Source organism: Ostrea edulis, chromosome 10 (assembly GCF_947568905.1).
Source record: "Ostrea edulis chromosome 10, xbOstEdul1.1, whole genome shotgun sequence".
Taxonomy (NCBI): domain Eukaryota; kingdom Metazoa; phylum Mollusca; class Bivalvia; order Ostreida; family Ostreidae; genus Ostrea; species Ostrea edulis.
The window spans coordinates 17270743-17295834 of NC_079173.1; the positions used below are offsets into that span (position 1 = coordinate 17270743).

Genomic DNA, 25092 nt, shown 5'->3' on the forward strand with positions numbered 1-25092 from the left:
GATTACGTCTATGAAACATGTTTCATGATCTTGTAGCTAAAGCATTTCAATTTTAAATTCTCATTTACGTCATGTTCTTTTCAAATCATCTCAAATCTGTCCGAATTTTGTTGCTGTTTAATCTTTCATCATTTCAAACTCTGGATTTTGATTAAGAAATAAGGTATCATTTAAAAATATTTATCGGGATATAAATACGGGTTGGTCACGTGATCAAATTCCATAAAGCCCGAAGGGCTTTATGGAAAATTTGATCATGTACCAACCCGTATTTATATCCCGATAAATATTTTAAAATGATATCTTATTACTTATATTTACATTTTTGGTCGGTAACATTGCTGAATTGTGTTAACAACACGTTTCCATACATTTCAAATTGTTGACGTCCACAACGAAGCGTCATAGATGTTCAAAATGACGACAACACAAAACAAAGTTCTATAAAATGAAGAACTGTTTTAATTATTAAGACGCTAGAAAGCAAGTATATCAACATATACTTATATATTAACTCGGGAGTATATAATGGAAAACTCTTCCATGTGTCTAATTTTAGGGGGTGGGGGAATTATGATTTAAACGGGGATGCGCAGTGTTACACTTAGAGTTGTGATGCGCTTTGACTTTTGAAAAGTGAAGACGTTGAAGACCGACTTTGAAAGATATTCTGTGGATATTACGGAGTTAACAGAAGACTGAGATGGAGGAACATGAAGAACAGGGCGGCAGTCGTCAGGTGTAGGCAAATTATTTATAGACAGGACAGCTCGACAGAGGACGCAGCTCAGATGAATCTCCGGAAAGAACTGAACATCGCAGAGAATGTGGAACTGCACGATGGTAAGGGACGGTTTGGATTTGGATATGTAATTGTTGATAAACATGAGCTCACTGAACGCTTCTTTTGACTCGATAATTTTTTGTAATAGGTTGTTAACGACGCCTCGCTTCGATGTCCCGACATAAACTTGGAAACCGATATCAAGCAATATGGCTGCTGTGGCACGGAAGCAGTGTGGTGTGTAGCTCTTAATGCACTTTGACGACTTATCGGCCATACATCCTGTGAACGACCTTTTTGCTAAAGCCTAATGTCATCGTCTAGCAGTAGGTACAATTCCGCATCACTGATGACCAAGGTGAAGTTGTAGCAGACGAAATTTTAGACATACATTAGGCCTAGTAGGCTAGTAACTAAAGACATTGTTTACAGTTATGCTTTTATCAATTATTGATGAAAGTCCACTGCTTGGAATACAAATAAAACCGTAAATACATTTTGTGGTGTTGATTTCATCTATTGAAAGATTTCTGTAGTAAGTGAGAGCGATTGCTAGATGTGTATTGCCTTAGTAAAAGTAGTACCTGTTACCTACTTTTAACAAATGTTCATACGCACAGCCGTGACCTCTGTTGACCCCGTAGTAGATTTATCCAGAAATAAATACGTATTGCTCGTAATAGTGTTATGTAGGAGAAAACAGTTGCAAATGTAAATATATCTGAATAACATTAATTCCGATTAAGTAATTGGGTTTCAGATTTGTGTTCCTTTGTTTCTGACCTGTTTTTATATTCCTGAGGCAGAATTTATTCACACGTTTCTGCATGAGAAGAAAATAATTCTTACTGTGGCCTTGAACTTGGCATTTACATGTATATAGATACTGACAACGTTTTACAACATTCTATTTACAATACTCATATTTTCATATGTCGATTGGATATATCCCAGTGAATTCGAAATAAAAGACATCAGAGTCTTCCACATCTACTTCATGCTTTGATATTTTATTGAAGATAGATATTACCGGCAAACTAATAATTTAACATTATGACGAAAGGGATGGCTTCAGCTTCCCTATCGTTAACTTCCCAGATTAATGTTGCAATATTCCATTATCACCTGAATGTAAAACTTATACGGTACCAATTTTGATGCACCAGATGCGCATTTCGGCAAATAATGTCTCTTCAGTGATGCTCAACCGAAATGTTTGAAATCCGAAATAACAATGAAGTTTTAGCGCTATTTTAGAGAAAAACAGTGTGCCAAAAAAGTGGAGTCAAATTCTTCAAAGGATAAGAGCTATGCGTGAGGGAGTTAATCCTTAATTTTGAAATGAATTTCTAAATTTTATAACAGCAATTGGATATACATCCGTATTTTCAAGCTAGTAACGAAATACTTAGGTACTGGGCTGTAGAGACCCTCGGAAACTAACAGTCCACCAGCAGAGGCCTCGACCCTGGGGTCATAATATAAAACTTATACGGTACCAATTTTGATGCACCAGATGCACATTTCGACAAATAATGTCTCTTCAGTGATGCTCAACCGAAATGTTTGAAATCCAAAATAACAATGAATATGGCTTTTATATCACACTCTTGGTACTATACTTTTATATGACATGCAATGCTTTATGATTTGTTTTCATGACCAATAGAATGTTAAATTCTAATAGTGATCAAGGAATCAATGATGAAGCAATATTTAGCATACATTTCTGAGGGACATGTATTATCACGAAAAAGTGAAAATAGCGAACAGTGAGTAATCTCATAATTTAAGAGTAGGGTAAACACGGATCCCTGGAAACACCAGAGATGGGATCAGGTGCCTAGAAGGAGTAAACATCTCCTGTTCAACGGTGGCATCTGCTGTGAGTCATATTTCTTGATATGGTATCCGTAGCCCTATATCTTGATCAGGTAAAAACGGAGTTATCCGTAGTCAAAATTAGTATGCAAGGAATGGAATAACAACCGGGATAAAACACGTGAGACAGCATTCGAACTAATGGCAGGTTGTATTTGAAAATTAGATCGTTATAACGACCATAGAATTTGCGAAATGCTGACTTCAAAAGAGACTATTGAAACCCCTGTAACACCACCTTGTTTTTCAGTAGCTTGCCTCGATTTAAAACCAGATCATACACAGAACTAGCTCTTGCGTATCGAATCAGTTGAGAGATAAAAACACCACATACTGGTGATAATGGAATATTGTTATATAATAAATATGATCAGCTGACGAGCGAGAAGCTTGAGTCACCCCGTTTATCATAAAGTTGAGTTGTTAGTTTGACGTTAGCATCTATGTTTCATAAAATATCTAAGTATGAAGCAAATGTGGAGGACTGTGGTGTCTATTATTTCGAGTTCACTGGGATAAATCAAATCTACAATCTAATTAAAATTAGATGTTAGATCCGCTCACATACTCGCTACACAAACATCTAACAACATCATTGTGTAGCGAGTATGTGAGCGGATCTAACAGCAAATTTTGAGTAGATTGATCAAAATATAAATGAAAATGGATATGGTTAATAGATATTCAACGTTGTCGATAGATCTTAATGTCGAGATCAATAGAAAACCCCTCACACACTTACAGAAACTAATAAACTAAATAAATTAATTTTTAAAAAGAATCAAACCATGTTGAAATTTTAGAATTTATTTTCACAACAACATTTTCAAATGATATGTTTTGTCAAGTATCTGCATCAAAGACATTCACTGAGATGTTCAAGATTACTATGCCATATAAATATCTGATATAAAAATCCGTTTAAGTGTTTGAGTGTGTGTATGAATGTCAGTATGTGCGTTTGTGTGTGTGATTATAAGGACAGTGAAAATGACCACATAAAGCACCAACGACACAAACAATGTTGATTTTAAAATTTTCGGGACCTGTTCCCTACTCAAGATGGGAGATATATGATTACATAAATAAATATTACAATGAACAAAGCAAAATTACAACTAGCACCATACCTACAATATCAAAGGAACGAAATAACCACACAACACTATTTATATGTTCTAGTTTTGATTAAGTGTACAAAATTCATTTCGCTGTGATATCGGGAGGTGAAATGCAACTTTTCATTATAGGGGTAAAGAGTACCAATTCATTTCTCATGGACTTCAATACTTTAACCCTCTCACTAATTAACTATATTGATATTGGACAAAAGACAATTCACATTTGAATCTCTTTATTCCAAAGAATAACCAAAAAAAAAAAAAAAAACCTACAAAAAGGTGTAGGGTCAAATTGCTTTTCAAGGTCATCTGTGGTGCATTACACCCTTCATTTCAAATATATCCCTACCACAGTCATTTCCTCAACCATTTCTCAATTTTCTATGATAATTTCTCATTCCGATGGTTTTTTTTACTCAAATTCTTATATATCTTTTTCAATTCCAATTAATTTCACTCTAATGTTGACCAATCGTGCAACACTTAGGTAAACATATTTCGGTTTACACATCCGGGTATTTCGTACTCCCATTCCATAAGACTGCATAAAAGCTTAGCCGTTCAACTACGTATTATCCGAAGGAAGATATTTTATCAAATCAAGCTAGAATAAAATTAAGAATTACACAAGAAAGACAAGAAAGGTTAGTAGGGGTCTGAAAAATCTAGGAGTCTCTAGTGCAGTTCACAGCTGTGAATGAATAGATAGATAAATCGGTTAATCGATATCAAAAACGATAACGAACACTGACCAATTTCATTAAACCCTATCAATATCAAAAAGAATACAAAAGAGCAGGCCAAACACGAACCCTGGACACGCATCATAGGTGGAATCAATATCTAGGAGTAAGAATCCCTTGTTGACCAGCCACTCCCACCCTTAACCCTCTATCTTTGTCAAGTAAACGGAAAACGGAGTAATTCATAGTCAAAACCAGTACACGTATGTAAATGGCGTCACAATGCAATGAAATACATCAATCAGCATTCGACCTACTGACAGTTTGTATTTGCAAATTATAATAATCTCCTGAAAAAGTTCTTGGTTTTCGGGGTACATTCCAAAGTAAAAACAGGAGAAGCGAGTGAGAGTTGTTAAATTGTTAGTTAAAAAAAAAACCCAAAAAACCATTCCCCTCGAAATTCAAGAGGACCTCATTGGAACGTCTAGAAACGAAACGCATTGGGTTTTCTTGAAGTCACGGTAGTATTCACGTTTGGTCTTATTGCAGTAGCAAACCATCAGAAGGAACGTGTACCTGCATTCCAGGAATCTCCACACGAAAAGGAAAGGGTTGACGAAGGAATTCAGAAGAACGAGGACACCAAATCTGCTTTGAAGCATTAGAATGGTCTTCTTCATTGCAGGGTTTTTGTCGAATATATCAATCATGCTCATGACGATCATTGGCGTATACAGAACCATAAACGCTCCTGTGATGGCAGACAGATTTATCAGAATTTTGGCCTGGCTCTTAAAATGTCTTTGTCTGTTCAGGGAGTCTGCAGTATGTACAGAGTAGGATAGCTTGTACATTTTCATGAACATCAGGATGTAGAGGACAATGTTTAGTATCATAAATATGCAGAATAGAAAAGTTACAATAGCCAATCCCGTCTTGCCTACCATGATGTACGAGGCGCATACCTGTAGATCTTGGATATCGTAGATACGGAACCCATCGTGAAAATTCACCACAGTCAACAGACAGCCGCAGAACCAGAGGGATGCAATGATGAATAGGCACGTTTTCTTCTCTAAGAAATTGTGGTATTTGAAGGGAAAAAACAAGGCGCAGAACCGGTCGAATAGCATTCCGGTAATATTCAGGAACGAAACCACAACTCCGAGACAGTAGAGATACATCAATGGTCGACACAAACTTTCTGGTAATATAGGAGAAAGGCAGGAATCTCCCAGGACCGCAACACCCGTCAATAGGTCGGTCACAGCCAAATTCATCGACAGCATTTTGATCTGCAAACTCATTTTCTTGATCTGTGCTAAAATGAATAACGCTAACAAATTCACAAGCGTTATCAAAACCCCGATGAGGAAAGGCAGTGCATCCTGCTGTAAGACAAACGTACTACCTTTTGTCGTGTTCATTTCCATGTTGGTTTGCATTATGATTTAAGAGAAGCCGTATATATATATATATATATATATATATATATATATATATATATATATATATATATTCCTTGTCTTTGTGGGATTGGCTATTATTGGCTATTGTATAATATTGATTTCTCTTTAATTAACATGTGTTGACAATCCTATGTACAGCTGTTTCTTGTTATCACTTCTTACATTAGGCGAAATTGCTAACACATCATTATTAAAATTCAGATATCTGTGAATTTTTTTTTCAAAGTAGTAGTGCATGTATATACCGGAATTCAATTGTTTTATATGGTTGTCTAAACATTCCGTTTGAATTTGGACTTTTAGCTGTTCATTTGCAATTAAAATCTAAAAGCTGACAAAAATGAATTTTGTTTTAAACATTTGAAATTATCCTTTAAAAGATTACGAGTTTAAAATTTGTGATATTAGATGCATAAATTCTTTGAAAATTTAAGCTTTTTGTTTTATAGTATAGCATTTTCTAATAAATAAATTCCAATAATCTACTATATTTTAATGAAATGGATCTATTGCTGGAATTACTTCCCCTTTGATGCACTCTTCATACGTAGAAGGTACAAAATGATAGCAATATTATGGAATGTTATGATTCCTACTTGAAATGGTATTTGAGAATTTGTACATCATGTTTAGGTGATATCAGTGAAAGACAAAACAGTGTCTATGTATGTAATCCAGAAATTTCTAAATATCGGTATGGTTTAAAAAGTGTCTGGTACTGCGTCCTGTTATACTGCAAACTAGTGGTCAGGCATTTTGTCATTGATGAATTGAAAGCGTTCTTTCCTTGTTAATATCATGTATTAATTGAGAACGCTTAGATGTTACATGTGTGTGGAGGAAATCAAAGAAAATATGCATCTATATTCAGTTCAGATTGAACATGTGAGGATTTAGTGGAGCCTCCTGAATTTGCAAAATGTATGTGCAATCATGATTGATGAAGAAAATTAGTTATCAGTTTACATATGTGCACTAAGTAATGAGGACAGAACAAATTAAGAAAAGTGAGAAAAAAATGCATAAAGTGAACTCAAGGAATGTATAGCGTAATAGTTGCTCGGTATCCTTCTTTCTTCTACAGTGACCAATGTAGCAATATGATATACGCGATGTTTAATCATACGTTACAATTCAACATATCAAAATTTACACCTTTCACTATTTTGCCAACAACAAAGATCTAAATACTGTGAACTTTAACTGATGGTATTCAGGCGCGTAGCTTTCCCTGTTTGGAAGTGCAAGCCCATACACGCGAGAGGTCTGGAGGATGCGCTAGGCCCTCAGCGGGTCCTGGGCAGAGCCTTGGTAGGGGGTTCAGGGGGGGGGGGGGGGGGGGCGAATCCCCACAACGGAAAACAATTTTAGCAAATCAGGGCCCCCTAAAATGCATTTAAATAGCTTCTTTGTTAGCAAAATTTTGTTTAATTATGATTTTAAGAATCACTGAAGAGACATAATTTTCAAAACATGACACGTCATGCGACGGTGTAATGTAAATTGAATTGCAGAGTGTATCACAAACGCTGGCGATGACCATCAATTTAGTTGGCATCATATAACCATCTCCCAGCATCTGTAAGTTTATCTCCAATTTACACTAAGTCACCGTGTACGTGCAGTGGCTCTTTGGCTAAATCACAACCCCCCTACTTTATGGCAATCAATAAGCAATTTAAATGGAATTTTGAACTGATGAATTAAATCCTTGGAACACCCCCCCCCCTTCCTCCCCCCCCCCCCCCCATTACCATAATTGTGTTTAGGGATTTTGAGCTTTGAGTTGAGTTAAACTTGGAGGGTGGATGGATGATTTTTTTCTTCTATCAAAAGCCACCCACTCGCCCTGGTGATGAGTGCCAACTACGGGACCTCTCCACCTACACTGTACGTGTTAGGAAGTTTGTTTACAGACAGGGCAGTCGGGTCAGGTATAAACAATACATTTCATTACCAATTATATTTCCAATTATTGCAAACAAACTCCTTTACTCTTATGCGAATTCGGACGATACTATTATTATTTGACTTTCATCTTCGGTGCAATTTATGTGATTAATGTCAGTTAGTATAAGCTTAGATAAATGTATTTCATATACATGTACGTGTAACGGTGTTAGGAGTGGAGTGTTAATGCAATGAATATGTCTGTACTTAGATATAGTCAACATTATTGATTATGTTATGATGTTAACAAGATCATTCACTATCTAGGTGCGTTTTACCATTACCACTCCTCTCCTCTCAATCTAATGATTACCATTATTAATTTCCAGTATTCAATATGGCTCTTTCGAATCCATTCCCATGGATTTAGAATGTAGAATAATACGCTGCATATAAGAATGAAAAAGTAAACAAAAGAAAGACAAAAAAAAAGAACATGCACATTCTTTTTAGCTCACTGGGACGACTGTCTGGAGAGGTACATGGATTGTCTGGAGAGCTACATGTACATGTATTGTCATGGCCCCGGTGTCGAAGTCACGCTTTAAGAAAGACACTTTAACCTGGGCTATATCTTTTAAACCAAGGTTTTAATATTTCATATACTGATTCCTCATGAGACCTTTGTTGTGGTATCAAGACTTTTGACCTAATGACCTTGACCTACTTTTTAAAAAAACCTTTAACCTGGGCTATATCTTTTGAACCAATAGGGATAGGGATAGGGCTTTGATATTTTACATATATGTACCTCATGAAGAGACTTTTGTTTTGGTAGAAGACATTTGACCTAATGACCTTTGCCTTGAACTTTGACTTACTAATCAGAAACTTTAACCTTGGTTAAATCTTTTGAACCAAGAGTGATAGGGCTTTGACGTTTGAAATATAGATGCCTCATTAGAAGACATTTCTTTTGTTACCAGAACTGATGACCTTGGACTTTGACTTACGTTTTATAAACATTAGCCTTGGCTATATCTTTTGAACCAAGGGGACAGGGATTTGATATTTCATATTAAGATGCCTCATGACCGGTCCTTTGATATGTTATCAAAACTTGACCTAGTAACCTTGGACTTTGACCTATTTTTCAAAAACTAACCTTTTGAACAAAAGGTTAAGTATAGTCATGCTTCCCGGCGAGTTAAGTTGTCATCTGACAACTCTTGTTTATATGTACTTATTAAGCATACTTTTTAATTGCTTAAGGGTTGCTGCTCAATTGTTTGCTGGATACTTCATTTGTTAAAGTTTGATGACATCTAACCACAAAGTACTTTTCGGGAGTTGATTTGATCAACTCCTCTGTACAGTCACTCGGCTCAAGGTAGTGTGGACCTGAGCACTTCCTTACAAACAGATGTAATGTTCAGCGCTTGCACCAAGGTCGTAAACCGTTTACGTATTACAAGTTTAAATGCATAGTTTCTGTAAAATTTACTTTTCCACCGTCGGTCAATTGAAAAACGATCAAAATATCACTAGAAATACAATGTAATGTCAACAGCGATATTTCACACCATTCAAAAATTCCTTCACGCAGACAGAATATCACCGATCGTAATATACAGTACAGGTAAAAAACACGGGCCCCACGGACTGAAAGTGAGCATAGAAAAAAGTCGATGTCTTTGAAGTTGCGGTTTCTGCGTATTCTATAGCATTTGCGTGGACGTTTCAAATCCAAAGATACAAGTCATACATGTGCACACGTGTCCACAATCGGGAAAACAAACGATCGGCAATGATAAAATATGTAGTAGCGTCAGCTGATTTGTGTTAGTGTCAAATTGAAGTGAACTGAAAATATCGTGATTCGCCACATTTAATGCTGAATTAAATTAAATATTGATGAAAAACCCAAATATTTTGTTGTTTTCAAGAAAATGTGTCAAAAGTTTGAAAATCAAACCACACGCCATAGAATTTCAGGGTTTTTAATACACATTTTTATACACATTTCCCCGTGGGCCGCGACCAAGTTCTTAAGCAGAAAGTGTCAGCTGATTGACAGATAGAGCACGGGTGTGTAACAATAGAAATTAGACAAACGGTACATGTAATGAATAAAATGTCAATTTAGTTTTCCTTTGTTAAATAGAGAGATTAAATTATTTTATTGCCATTTAGATTCATAATCATGGTGAAAAACTTTCCATTTTTAAAAAAAATACAACATATTTTCCCGTGGGCCACAACCAAGTTCTTCAATGATTTTATTGCATTTAAGAGTCATAATGGTGAAATAACTTTCGATAATATCTGATTACTTAATATTCATTTAGACTTTTACATTACTAATTGTGTAGAATCAATCACACTTATATTCTAGATGCACTTCTCTGTCGATTCACATAATCTTCATTATTTATACAAAAAGTTGAACCCATTATTTTCTTTTAAGTTAAAATCGCTCAATAAAAAAGAGGGAGTGAAAAAAATGAATTTCTTGATATTTTGTTCACCATGTTGAATGATATGAAAAAGTTTTATAGCTGTATGTATCATTTACTGGAAGTTTTGTTTTACTATAAAGTCATTCACTTATCGCATCTTAAAATACAAATTGGATTCTTTCTACGAATTAAATAGATGAAAATACATGTATATTGTCGCAGTCAACAATTTATCCCAAGACGAGGTCCTTCATGCAAATACCATCAACAATTAGCTTCACGAAAAAAGGTACGAGAATATATTTAAATCATAAACATGGACGAAGACCAAGTAAAGGCGTTTAACCTGCCCAAAAGAGACCATAATTTCATTATAACTGGCCAACCTGGTTGTGGAAATACAAATATGATCAAAACCTTCACAGCGTTTCACGGTTTGGTTTGTAATTTTCATGGACATCCGAAAGAACCATGAAATCACAACTGACACAATCTGACTAAAGTACAGATCTATATAATATAGGTTTGTACTTTAGTCAGATTGATATACCTATATATTTTTAATATAATATAGGTCTGTACATTAGGCAGATTGATATACCTTTTTCGTTTTCATATAATATAGTTCTGTACTTTAGTCAGATTGATATACTTATATATGTTTAATATAATATAGTTCTGTACTTTAGTCAGATTGATATACTTATATATTTTTAATATAATAGAGGTCTGTACCTTATAAGATTGATATACTTATGTAAAACTTATACGGAACCAATTTTGATGCACCAGATGCGCATTTCGACAAATAATGTCTCTTCAGTGATGCTCAACCGAAATTTTTGAAATCCGAAATAACAGTAAACTTGTAGGCCCCAACAGCTAGCTATTTTAGGGGAAAACAGGGTGCCAAAAACGTGGAGTCAAATACGTCTAAGGATAAGAGCTATGCGTGAGGGAGATAATCCTTAATTTTGAAACGAATTTCTAAATTTTATCACAGCAATCAAATATACATCCGTATATAGTTTTAATATAATATAGGTTTGCACTTTAGTCAGAGTGCAACTGACGATGCTTCACATACCATTCGTTTTTCAAAAGGTGTGACTCTATATAAACAAAATATTTCATAAAGCCCCTTCCATGACAGACAGACATTCTTTATTTCCTCTATGGTTTAGAGATTAAATCTATCAAACAAGTATTTGGTGCAATATGTTTACAATTAATAGTGCTTAAATTTGAAACATAATACTAATAGGAACTCTTATATACAACCATATAAAAATGGAACACAATCAATGTTCATAGTTCATAAAATGTTTTTGAATCACACGCATCTAAACAAAATAACGCTACAGCAATGTCCTCATGTCCTTTATCATCACTGTGATGCCTTCCGAAACTGACAGCAAGAAGTCTGTCCATTCCTCTTCTGGAATGACCACATTGTCCCTGGATCCAAGAATAGTACCGACCATTATATTTTCCGATTTGTATGCAAACTTGACATATGTATATCTACAGTCAACGAATTTACAAACATGTGTATGAGATGTTCGCGACTTTTATATCGGACAGGGCATTCTACAATAAAAGGATGTGCTATATCGTTGACATTTCTTTTACAAAGTTTGCACAACACTTCATCTGTTTCGTACGTAAAGGAAAAATGATCAATTCAAATAATTTTCCAGGTATATTTTGGATGTTGAAGGCTCAATGGCCAAAGTGGATGCTATTCATGCACTTCAGCGAAGCGGTAAAGTTCTGGTCGGCTTTTCAGAGATTCTGTCCATTCATCCTGAGAGAAATTGCGAAGGAGAGTATCAATGTACTGGTTCCAGCTTGACTTTGAAGGTGTTTCCCTTCTGAGGAGATACTCACTGAAGAAATTATCAATTTTGTAACTTTTCATGGTTCTATAAATACAGTTAATGAACCCACGTTTCTTTTGAAGTGTGTCTACAAAATATGTGCATATCCTTGCAATATACAATTGCTTGAAAAGCAGCGGGTAGTTAGATCTGCAAAGCCGATTCCAGAAGAGTAGTTGCTGTTTTTGGACCATCTTTTCCATCTTTATAAGACCTAGTGAATAAACAGTGCATGGAGAGATTGATGATCCAAACCTTGAATCCTGCGCGCCGCAAATCTTTGTAAAATTTCAAGATTTTCCAAAGATTTTTTTAGTGATATCTGTCCATAGTTCACAACCATAAAGGACGGCTGGTGCAACGACAGTTTTCCACATTTTGTGGCTCAAAATTGGGTTCATACCGTACTTGTGCACTCCTATGTTTATGAAAGAGTTAATTATTTGTCGACATTTGCCGCATGCGCGCGAAATGGCATTTTCCCTTGAAAGTCTGTATATGTTTTTAATATAATATAGGTCTGTACTTTAGGCAGATTGATATACGTATATGTTTTTATATAATATAGTTCTGTACTTTAGTAAGATTGATATACAGGGTGTCCCAAAACATGCGTTACACTTTTAATCATCTACAACTTTATCAAACCAAAAGCAATTACAAAGATATTTTGTCAACTTTTATTGTATTAATATAAATTTTATTTGACAAAATTTCGGGAAATTCTGTTAAATAGTCAGTTAATTATGACGTCATAATGACTTCATCACATTTTCAAGATGGAACCTTCATGTGAACAGCTGGTAGAAATTGTCAAACTTTACTATGAGTGTAAATCTGCTACTTTAGTCATTAGAACCATGAGAAAACAACATCCTGGAATGAAAGTGCTCAACAGAATGCTAATTTACAGACTTGTGAGGAAGTTTGAAGTTAAAGGTACCACAAATGACACAAGACGCAATTCTGGTATTGGGAGACCAAGGAGTGCCCGTACCAAAGAGAACATTGATGCCATTGATAGAGTTATTACTGAAACTCCACAAAAATTAGTTAGACGGGTATTGCATGAACTAAATGGCACCGTTAGCAAATCTAGTATTCATAGAATGCTCAAATTTGATTTACAATTGATTCCATACAAGATAAGTGTGATGCAGCATTTAAAAGAGACAGACATTAGAAGTCGTTTAGAGTTTGCCCATTGGATTTTATGTAGACCCGACTCTGAAAATTTTACAGATGCCATATGGTTTTCCGATGAGGCTCACTTCCATCTTAATAATGTTGTCAATAAACAGAATTTTAGATTATGGGGTTCGGCGAAACCCAATTTTTATGTGGAAAAACCTCTTAACTGTTAGAAAGTTACTGTATGGGCTGCATTAAATTCAAGCGGAATAATTGGCCCTTTTTTCTTCGAAGACACCGAAGGCTATGCAGTGGCGGTAAATTCTGAATGATATTTAAAGTTAATGAAATTAAAATTTCTACCAGCTCTTAGACGAAAAGTTGTAAATTTCGATAATGTGTGGTTTCAACAGGACGGTGCTACGCCACACACTTGCAGGTTGTGTTCTTCAGTGGCTTGACAACACGTTTGGTGATCAATACATTTCTTATTGTACCGCAAATATTTGGCCACCGCACTCCCCCGATCTGAACCCCCTTGATTTCTTCTTGTGGGGTTATCTAAACGACAAAGTGTACTCTCCTTTCCAACAAACAACAGAAGACTTAAAAACAGCAATTACACGAGAAATAAGATCAATCTCTGTTGATACATGTAAAGCTGTGGTAAAAAAAACTTCAGAAATCGTGTTCAAATAATGTTAAAGACAAAGGGACGTCATTTGGAATATATGTTGTAAAATGACATATGTTATTCCGAAGAAAGGTTTTGGTGATTAATAAGGAAGCTGTGACAAATGTATGCATTGACAAAAACTTCAAATCCTTTTTGTTATATGTTGTAAATTTCATAACTGTAACTTAAGGTATTAAAATTTTATAACAGTTTAAAAGTGTAACATATGTTTTGGATTGATGTACTTATATATTTTTAATATAATATAGATCTGTACTTTAGGCAGATTGATATACCTATATGTTTTTAATATAATATAGGTTTGTACTTTAGTAAGATTGATATACTTAAACATTTTTAATATAATATAGGTCTGTACTTTAGTCAGATTGCAACTGACAATGTCTCACATAACATTCGTTTTCCAAAAGGTGTGACTCTATATAAACAAAATATTTCATCAAGCCCCTTCCATGTATTCAGATCCAAATTCGATCATAAAAAGCAAATAGTATTATTTCTTTGGGTAATTGATAAAAAGAATCAAAACTTTATGTTATAAGATTAAACAAATATCATGCCACCAAGAAGCACATGTGCATGCATCGTACTCGTACGTGGTGTGCATACTGATGATAATAATAATTAAAAACGACTAACATTAAACCCTCATATCATTTTAGATCATAATCAAATATTGTTCTGTTTTGATCTAACATGCAAGTAGACATCTTGTCAACACCATAATGCCCCAAATCATGATTAAAAATCTACAAAGGTGGGATATTTGGATATGTTTCCAATGATTTTTCCAGACATTGGAAATTTAAATTTTTCTTTTACATCCAAATGCAAGGTGAAGATAACGAATAGTGATCAATCTCATAACTCCTACAAGCAATACAAAATAGATAGTTGGGCAAACACGGACCCCTGGACACACCAGAAGTGGGATCAGGTGCCTAGGAGGAGTAAGCATCCCCTGTTGACCGGTCACACCCGCCGTGAGCCCCATATCCTGATCAGGTAAACGGAGTTATCCGCAGTCAAAAACAGTGTGCCAAGAACGACTTAAAAATCTAAATTACCATTTTCACTTTCTATGGTATTTTCTGACACTCAGGGCACCAAAGAGACCCCCCCCCCCCTATTTTCCATGTTATAAGCCTAAACTTATCTGATCGTTTGCACACAATAAACTAGCGTCTTTTTACTAGCATCGGTATTCTCTTACCTTTTCCTGCAGCTAATGGTATTCGTGAATCTCTTCACTTTTTTTTTTTTTTGGTTTTGTTTTAAAAATAATGGGTCACGACAGAAAGATATCAACATCACACCTTGCGTTCGTTGTAGGTGGTGAGGTTATAACGATGCAATTGAACAGCGTGAAGAAATTATTACGCACCAAATAGCGATGTATTTAATCCAATAATCATCAGCAGATTTAGAACGACCGTTCTTTTAAGTTGGCAATTGCTCTCTTGATAGGATTTCTCAGCAAAGTGCAGATTTTTAAAAAAAATGTCACCGGCTTAATTGCACACTTTATTCATTTCTAATAATCGTTGATATGATATTTTAAAAAAACGATTTCTATGCGAGATTTGAGTATTCCATTAAACAAAAATACTGAACTGACTGAAGTTTCATATTGTATCAAAATTACATCCGAAATACCATTCAAAAATACAACTGGGGGGGGGGGGGGGGGGGGGGCATGGAGTCCTGTACACAATCACATGCGTTTAAGTGATCAAGACATAGGGCTCACGGTGGGTGTGACCGGTCGACTCGTGATGCTTACTCCTCCTCGGCGCCAGGTCCAACCTCTAATATATACAGGACTCCGTTTTTGTCGAACTCTTAATTTTGTATTCCTTTTAGGATTTATGAAATTGATCACTATCCGTTATCTTCACCTTTTCTCAGGTGCAAAATTAAGACCACATGGCTATTTTTGGAAATTGAATAAATTGTAGCTATTTTACTGTCATTTGTTGATGCTTACAAAGTTATGTACATCGAGATTTTCCTAGATGATTTGCATAGAGCTCTAGGAATTGAATATCAAATTTTAATTAAGATCATACACAATTTTAAAGGTAAAGGATACGTAAATGTCTGATGTTTAAGTACAAGTTCTTGCACTTCAAGCAATGGGGAATGTTTAGTTGTGCAAGTCGTGTCAATCTTTAAGAGGAGTTGTAGAACAAAAAATGAAAAATTAGCATAAACTAAAGAATTATTAAGTTATGTGTGGCGTTTTTCCAAACATGTTCTTGCGCTAGAATATTAGTGTAGTGACATATTTTGATAAAATTGAGCAATGTTAAGAGTATTACTATATAATGTAGAATTTAAACAATATTTTATTATGTATAATACATAAAAGGATTGGACAACAGGCGTTGCCTATATAAGCCCTCTCCATACAAATAAATGGTCAAGGTCATACAGATATAATTATTATATAATGATAATGAAGCAATATCATATTTTAAAATACATTGATATGTTTAACAGTTTCCATTTCTATGATAATTTACAGCTTGATGTATGACTGACAAATATAATTTAGGTATGGATATAGAAATTTACTACACAGGAAAAAGATATAAACAAGTTGGTTCTGTGGTTTGAAAATGAAAAAAATTAAGAAATTAAACAAATCTATTTGTAGACAAGAAAAAATCATGCACAATTTTGAAAATTGTAACATTTTTGTTATAACGTCCACACAAAACCGGTTGTATATGAAAAAATATTAAATACAGAACCAAATCAGTATCAACTCTGGAAAAATGAGTGTTCAAACAATAAAAATGAACGTATATACATGGTACACAATAGTGGTAACAATTTTAAATAACAACATAATTCAAATTCAGCTGACAAGCAGCATATGGTAGCAATAAATATATAAAGAGAAGTATGTGGATTGACTTCATTAGCCTAGGAAGCAGATTGCTTCGTAAAAGTTTGATAATAAGTAGACAATTTTGATACAAACATAATACAAAATGATACATGAATTCAATGCGGAAATGTGAATACATAAACAAATATGCAGACAAACAAAACTGTTGGTTAAAGCAGTATACAAATTAAGCAACACCTAAACATGGTCTATAAATAGACACGGAAATTCCCTTGTCATATAAAAAGAATGAACAAGAAGTAAGCAAACACTGAAATAACGTGTCTATCTGATTTTATGAGCAGGTGTTGATGTCCTTGGCTTCGAGACAACTAGTTAATGGAGTTCATCCAAACTACTGATGGTCACCTTCCTCTGTGATTACGTTTTTACAATAATACGACCATCGTATGTCCATGCTGAATCGATCAGTTGATCGCGCACGGATTTCCTTGCTTCAAATAGAAGGTGACATCTTCTTCGAGTAAGTGCCTCTTTGATGTATATTTTGTACCCATTGGTCTCGTTTTCGTTGAAAGTTCTCAAATTACGCTTGTTAGCAAACACTGTGGCCTTGTCTATATAATATGTTGGAATAGTAAATTAGAATCCAGACAATTTGTTAACATACCAGTGTCTATATGTATGTAAACATAAATAATTGTGCATTAATTGTTATAGAGACACAACATAAGTTTATGACTTTTGAGTGTACTTCTCTATTCTTTTATCATTATTTTGGAATAACTCTCAATCCCAGAAGCATCTGGTGCAAATTTACATAAAATCAACTCCCATCAGTACTTTCAGTACTTTGATTATTTAATATATTGTACCTGACAACTGCATATGACGTTTTAACTGTCCCGAGGATAAGTTCAAGATTGGGGTATATTTATATTCTGGATATTTATTACGTTCTGTCTTCACACAAATTTTACCTTTGATCTTAAAACACGTCAGTCTTTAAATTGGTCTAAATGTTAGTATGGCAACTATGGTATTTGTTTTAGAATACCAATATTGTGACTTTTATACAACTGGTTAAAAGTTGTATTGCGGTCTGGCTTAGTATCTGCGATTGAATTTGATTATTTCAGAATGTTTTCAATAACCAGTCAGATTTTCCTTATTGCATTCATAGTAAACGCAAATCTGTGAAGAAATGTGATCCAATTGCTTTTGGTATATTTAAGTCTCTAAAGCATAATATAAATTGGCATGAAATTTGTTTTTATGAATTGCATTTTAAAAGTACACATATATCAATTTTGTTAAAGTACAACTATTCATACATTTTTTTTTTAAATTTTGAAATCTGTCACCATGGAACCATGAAATCATAAAATTATATAAAACTTAATAAGATAACAGGGACCATGCATGGCAAACATGTTTACGAGGGCTGTTCGATATGTAATGTGTATTGTACGATATCTCAAAAGCATTCGCCTCAAATAGTGAAATGAACATTACATCTCCGCGGTTTGAAATACATAATTTCGATCTCTGAATCCATTTATGAAATGTGTCACGGTACGTTGATTTAGGTAGACCTCAGAGGCACTGACTGATGGCTGAGCCGAGGGCTTGTCGGGACTTGCAACGACGACCAGATAAGAACTTTTTAAGTTTAGTCGCATAGAACTAGATCTGGAGAGTATGGTAGGTGTGGCAAGACGGTAACTTTCTCCGACTTTAAAAATTGCTTCACAAGCTCAGATGTATGTGATCGAGCATTATCATGAAGTAGACGAACATGCCTAAATCCTGACACAAGGCGTCGTTTATGATAATATTTCTTGAGCTTTTTTAGTATAACTTCTCGGTAATACCAACCTGTAACACTTTTGTACTTCGACACCGGAAGTTGTACGACTATACCATCACATGAGAAGAATATGCAATAAAAAGGTTTTCGGAGATAATAGGCAATAAATGCAGTCATGCCATACATGGTTTTTTAGTTGAATGATTGTACAAGAGAACGGTAGTAAGTACATTTACATAGCATATTCCCTGGAAGCTCAAAAGGCCGACATTCTCAGGGGTGCCTTTCGGTATCATTTGAAGCTAGGTACTTTGTGTTAATATATATACGGTGTGACCGTTGGACCGAACAAAGTATGATATGGCCATTGGCGTGTCCCAAGTGATAGTCATAATTCTGTTCCGTACGGTAAATTACAATTCATTAAAAAAAAATGTATTATTTACGAAATTCCCCTTGCGCTAAAGGCCCAGTATCAAAGGGGGGTATCTATGAGGATAATTACAGGATCCGCCTATTCCTTTAACGCGGAGAATATAGCACCAACCGACGTAAACCGTGTATAGTGACGTCACATGTAGCCTCCACTTTTTTCTTCGTCTTTCAAACCAAACAATTATAAACAATAATTCATTTTCAAATATATATTTTATTTGAAATTTTCCTTGCACTAAACGCCCAATAACATCTAAATATTAAAGGGGGATATACGAGGATAACAGTTCTACAGGATCCGCCTATTCATTTAAAGCGGGGAATATAACGCCAGTCGACGTAAATCATGCATTGTGACGTCACATTTAGCCTCGACATTTTTCTCTTTCAAATCAAACAATTATAAATAACATTACATTCCGTTTGCAATTTAAAAGACAGTTAAAACAAAACAAAATTAACCAATAAATTCAAAGTGGTAAAAAGTAAGCGTAAATATATCGTATATTTTTATTTAAGGAAACTCATGAATTCGTTCATCTATTTAGTCGTATTGCTGTTTTTCTATTTGATGATTGGCTAAAGACTGTAACAATAATAATTATACCATTCATTTTTAACAAACTGGATGTTTGAATTACAAATTGCACGTTAGTCTTGTATTTTTGGCATTCAAAATTAAAACACGAATAGCTGTAGAAGCAACTAATGAACAAAGTATAATGGCGGAGCCCATATGGATCACAAAATTTTCAGTGAACGTATATAGAGATTATCTGTATTCATTTGCAGATTTTCTCATTTTTTATTTTACATTTACGTGTTACCTTTAGAGCCTTGCTTCGCGGACGGGCCTTAGGCCCGTCAGAGATTCGCTCGGTATTATTAGTATACAGAGGTCGTAAGTTATTTACAGAAACAAGTGCCTGTGGTGTGGAGGTGGAGACTAGCCCCACATCTTCCCCCATTGTTCTTTAACCGCTATTTAATCATTACAGGCAAAGTTGGCAATTTTTAACGCATGATCTATAGGCTGGTTCCCGACCCTTTTTTAAATAGAAGTTGTGAATTGTAGTGGAAATGTAATTAAATTAACCGAAGAATTAAAATAAAGGATCAACCCCTGTCTCCTTACCCCAAACATTTAGGATTTAAAGCATTGATTTCTTTTCAAATTTTGCTCGATAAGAATTTGTAGACAATTGTGAAGCCACCTTTTTCTCCTGCTGCCCCCTCCCCCTTAAACAAACGATGCAATTTGCCTGGTTATATTTATATCATCACATGATTTCTTCGTGCTTTTGTTGTTTTTAACAGATTACTTCTAAAATTCCTGGGATTCATTGTATTGCAACTTGGACAAAAATCAAAATCAAATACGGCTGTAACAGTAGTATAGAATAGGACATTAATATGATTACGGTGTGACCGTTATATTGAAAATTTATATTGAAAACAAGGAAAACTGATCTGGTTCACTGTCAATACGTAGGATTACTGTCTTGCTCTTCTCGCCAATGTAGGAATCAGTTTAGCGGGAAATGCAACGAGCGTGTTGTGACGTAGCCTGGTAGTTGTGACGTGACTGTTTACATTTCTTTAGACAATATTTTTTAAAAAAGAAAGGGGGAAAGAATATGATTGTCATCCTTTCCTTTCAAATAAGAAAGGTTTGTAATACTTCAAAGATTTTTATTATTCTTATTTTACGAATCGAACCATCCGCCATTTTGTACGAAGGACTTCTGGGATTGGCGTCAAAAAAAATTCTTGTTAGAGGTTGAGATTTAGCTCGGATTATTTCCCGCGCTCTAGTTATTAGAGCTCGCAGTACGAGCCAGCGCTCCGCGCTGGCTCGCTGCGCTCGCTATAACCCCATTTGAGGAGCCACGAATTTGAGGAGCCAAGTACATGTGTACCGTGTACCAGGAAATGAGCGGGTGAAGGGGGAGGGATGATGTGGTGTATTTACACATAAGGTTGAGGTTGTTACGGAAATCATATTCATCGGGAATGATTGATGTTGCAATGAAGAGAGCATTAAAACTCAACGAAATCAGTGAACTTGCACAAGAAAGAAATAAGAAACCCGTAAGTTTAACGAATTTAGCCAACGTGGTGAATACCAGAAAGTGTGCAAGATTTCTACATGAGGCTATATTGTTTGGGATTCCTTACGAGGACGGAAAAGGAGTATGAATGATGTTGGCCGTAGACAGATGTCGCTTTGAGACACGAATCGGTAGAGTTTCACAAATAATCAATCCAGTATTGAAAAGACATTTAGAAATTGTCAGGGAAAACGCAGTTCCGTGTACATGCATCGGAAACCAGTTACTTCCGTGTACGAGTCATCAGTAACACGTATGGTTTACATTTCCCGGAAGTTGTAAGAAGAGCTCATATAGAATATATTTAAATTGATAAACACAGTCGGAGAAAATGGATCCTCTCATTCGGTTTTTAACAAGAGTGGCGATAATTAAGGTGACAATCTATCAACATTTAGAGAGCGATACTGCTATGAGTAGTATATGTGTATTAACATGCGCGCATCAAAAATCAAGATCAGGGATCAGAGCTAAAAAAAAAAAAATGATCTCAAAATGTGGCTCAAAACCAGATGTGAAGCAAAGACACATTGAATTTATTAATTCAATTGACATTTTGATTAAAGATCAAATAAAAAGAGGAAATTAACGGGGGACAGAATTTAATTTAATATTTGCATTGTGTTACTTGAAATTGAGCTTTCAACACGCTTTAGGAGTTGGTATTTACTATAGATATATACATGTAATTCAATTTATCAAATGTGATGTTCCTGTCATTCACGTTTTCTGTGAAAGTCACTGTCCGCACATCAAGAGTCATGGATCGGTAAAAGATGTGACTCAAATCAGATGTGAACCAACGAAACATCATTTTAATGAATCCAATTAACGATTCTGATTAAAGATCAAACAAAAGAGGAGATTAGCGGGGAACAAAATTTAATTTAATATTTGCTTTGCGTAACTTGAACTTTCAACACGGTTTAGAGTTGGTATTATTGGTACTGTATAAGTTTTACATTATGACCACTGGGTCGAGGCCTCTGCTGGTGGACTGTTAGTCCCCGAGGGTCTCTACAGCCCAGTAGCTAAGTACTTCGTTACTAGCTTGAAAATACGGATGTATATTTATTTGCTGTTATAAAATTTAGAAATTCATTTCAAAATTAAGGATTATCTCCCTCATGCATAGCTCTTATCCTTGGACGAATTTGACTCCACTTTTTTGACACGCTGTTTTTGGCTATATTTAGCTCAAAAACTTCATAGTTATTTCGGATTTCAAACATTTCGGTTGAGCATCACTGAAGAGACATTATTTGTCGAAATGCGCATCTGGTGCATCAAAATTGGTACCGTATAAGTTTTACATTATGACCCCTGGGTCGAGGCCTCTGCTGGTGGACTGTTAGTCCCCGAGGGTCTCTACAGCCCAGTAGCTAAGTACTTCGTTACTAGCTTGAAAATACGGATGTATATTATTTGCTGTTATAAAATTTAGAAATTCATTTCAAAATTAAGGATTATCTCCCTCATGCATAGCTCTTATCCTTGGACGAATTTGACTCCACTTTTTTGGCACGCTCTATTTGGCTATATTTAGCTCCAAAACTTCATAGTTAATTCGGATTTCAAACATTTCGGTTGAGCATCACTGAAGAGACATTATTTGTCGAAATGCGCATCTGGTGCATCAAAATTGGTACCGTATAAGTTTTACATTATAAATATAATTCAATCCATTAAATGTGATGTACCTGTCATTCACGTTTTCTTATTGAACATGGATGAACTCCATCACAGCCGAATTCTTCAAAATGGTGACGGCTACTTTATTAGGTATTTTAATTACAGTTTGTTATCAATTCCTGTATTCTGTGATTTTTTTTTCCAAAAGGGTGCAAATTCAGTGATTTACACTCTTAGTACATAAAACGATTTGGACTCGGATAAATAAATGACACTGCTTTCTTCTTTGCGTACGTATACTGTATTTTCACGTTACCTTTTACTACTCATCGTTGTAATATTTTGCAAGTAAAAAATAGACAAACGAATAGATTCTTTTTCTGTTATTTATTAGACAATATCAAGATATTTACTCATGAACTATGGTAGAGGTAATTAGATTTAAAAACAACAACAACAACAACAACAAAAAACACAAAACAACCACACACACACACACACCCAAAAACATGCACATAATGATTAAAAATCATTATATACTTTCACCACAAAAAAATCGTAATATTCTAAAAACTATTTTTGAAAGTAGAAACTAAGGTATCATTATGTTGTATCAAATCGATGACTTACCGATGCTGTGATCACTTTAACTCGTGTAAGAGATGTGCAGTAGCCTTTCTTTCGTAAAATGCGAGCGTAACGTCTTAGTCTGTGCATGCCTTCACCGAAGGACTTGCAAGCCCCATTACGATTGATGATACCATTAGCAAACACCAAGCAATTACCCCCCCCCCCCCCCAACTTTTCTGTGTTGCCATATCAATGTACTAAAATTAGCAGGATCGTATCTGATATTGATGAGATCCCTTGCCAACTGTCTTAGAGGTATTTCAGCATCTAACTTGCCCTGAACAACCACATTGGTCAACTTCATACTGAGAAATGACAACAACGAAATGATTCCAAAGTCTATGTTCATATTTATTGACATGCGCAGTACGTAGTTCTACAGATATGGTAAATAAAATGTGAAAAAATAGATACATATTCTTTCAAAGGATTTTTTTAATATATTGCTTTACATAAATCTTGAAACTTGACGCGATGGACGTGATGGAATATAGTGATCAAATTCATGGTGTTTTTTTTTTTAAGTATAAAAGTTTATATCTTCAAAATGATTATATATAAAATGATACAGTCAATTTATAAATACGTGTAAATATGGAAGAACACTCAAAATGAGATCCATGATCTTTTACTGGGTGGTGTTAGAATGACGGGTTGTTCAACACGATGCGTCGGTGGAGTCGGCGGAACTTTCTCTTTGTTTACCACGTGTCCCGGCGGCGGCGGCGGCGGCGGCGGCGGCGGCGGAGATATATCTCTAATCCCCGGCGGAGGCCGTGGAGATCGGTGTCTACGCGGCGGAGGCGGCGCAAACATTCGTTGGCTTTCCATGCGTTTTGGCGGAGATCCATAGTTCTGCAGCGGATATAGATGTTTATTCCCTGGCGGAGATGGATGTCTACGCGGCGGAGACTGCGGAATGCTCCGTTTACTTTCCATGTATTTCTGCGGAGAAGGTGGAGATCGATAGGTTCTCTGCGGTGGCATTTTGCGCTTTTTACGATGGGGCGCTGAAGAGGTTTCCTTGTTCAGCGGAGATGGTGGACGATCTTTGTCTTTGGTTGGAAACATATCTGTCAGATGCTTATTTCTCACGTGTCGTAGCATGACATCTTTGCGTGAAAATGAGTTTTTACAAAATCTACATGGCATCGAGTTCTTATTCTTTGACACTGTATCCGGTTGCTGCGATTGATTGGCGGAGAGTAAACGTTGGTACTTTTCGTAAGGGATTAGGACCGATTTGGTAGCCATGGTACATGTTCAAGTGCAATTTTCAACACAAGTCGTATGGGGTTTGATCCTCTCAACACCGCCTTTTTCTTCTCAGTTGGTTTCCGTTTTTTATCTCCTAGGATATACAACATCGATCTATACTTTTTTAGTGTCTTCTTCTGTTCGTTGGATAGAGGTACATTCCCTTTCAATAGGTTGTGTACGAATTCTGATAGCGCTTTAAGTTGCAAGTCAGATAGAGTTTGAAGTAGAGCTTTCTGTTGTTTCAGGCTGGCTTTCACTAACAATTCCAAGAAAGTTCTTTGGTCGCTCAATAGTTGACTCATGGTTTCGTCATTCAAAGCAGCTACGGTCTCTTATAAACTTTGATGGTCAATATGAAA

At 35.4% G+C, this 25092-nt stretch overlaps 2 protein-coding genes and 1 long non-coding RNA gene across 3 annotated transcripts; 1 reads left to right on the plus strand and 2 right to left on the minus strand.

Moving 5' to 3' along the window:
* The first annotated feature begins 221 nt into the window (after positions 1 to 221).
* Positions 222 to 1281, plus strand: LOC130051013 (uncharacterized). The gene is made up of 2 exons (XR_008799387.1): positions 222 to 843; positions 933 to 1281. It is a non-coding gene; the product is annotated as an uncharacterized LOC130051013 (long non-coding RNA).
* A 3652-nt stretch (positions 1282 to 4933) lies between these two features.
* On the minus strand, positions 4934 to 5917 carry LOC125666404 (melanocortin receptor 3-like). Its single transcript, XM_048899574.1, has one exon. It carries the CDS (start codon positions 5915 to 5917, stop codon positions 4934 to 4936), a length of 984 nt encoding a protein of 327 aa, XP_048755531.1.
* An 18162-nt stretch (positions 5918 to 24079) lies between these two features.
* Positions 24080 to 24544, minus strand: LOC125666403 (uncharacterized). The gene has a single exon (XM_048899573.2). It carries the CDS (start codon positions 24542 to 24544, stop codon positions 24080 to 24082), a length of 465 nt encoding a protein of 154 aa, XP_048755530.2.
* Positions 24545 to 25092: the final 548 nt, after the last annotated feature.

Coding starts and splice junctions, on each gene's coding strand:
- LOC125666403 (XM_048899573.2), bottom strand. CDS start 24,544: ATGTTTCCAACCAAAGACAAAGATCGTCCACCATCTCCGCTGAACAAG.
- LOC125666404 (XM_048899574.1), bottom strand. CDS start 5,917: ATGCAAACCAACATGGAAATGAACACGACAAAAGGTAGTACGTTTGTC.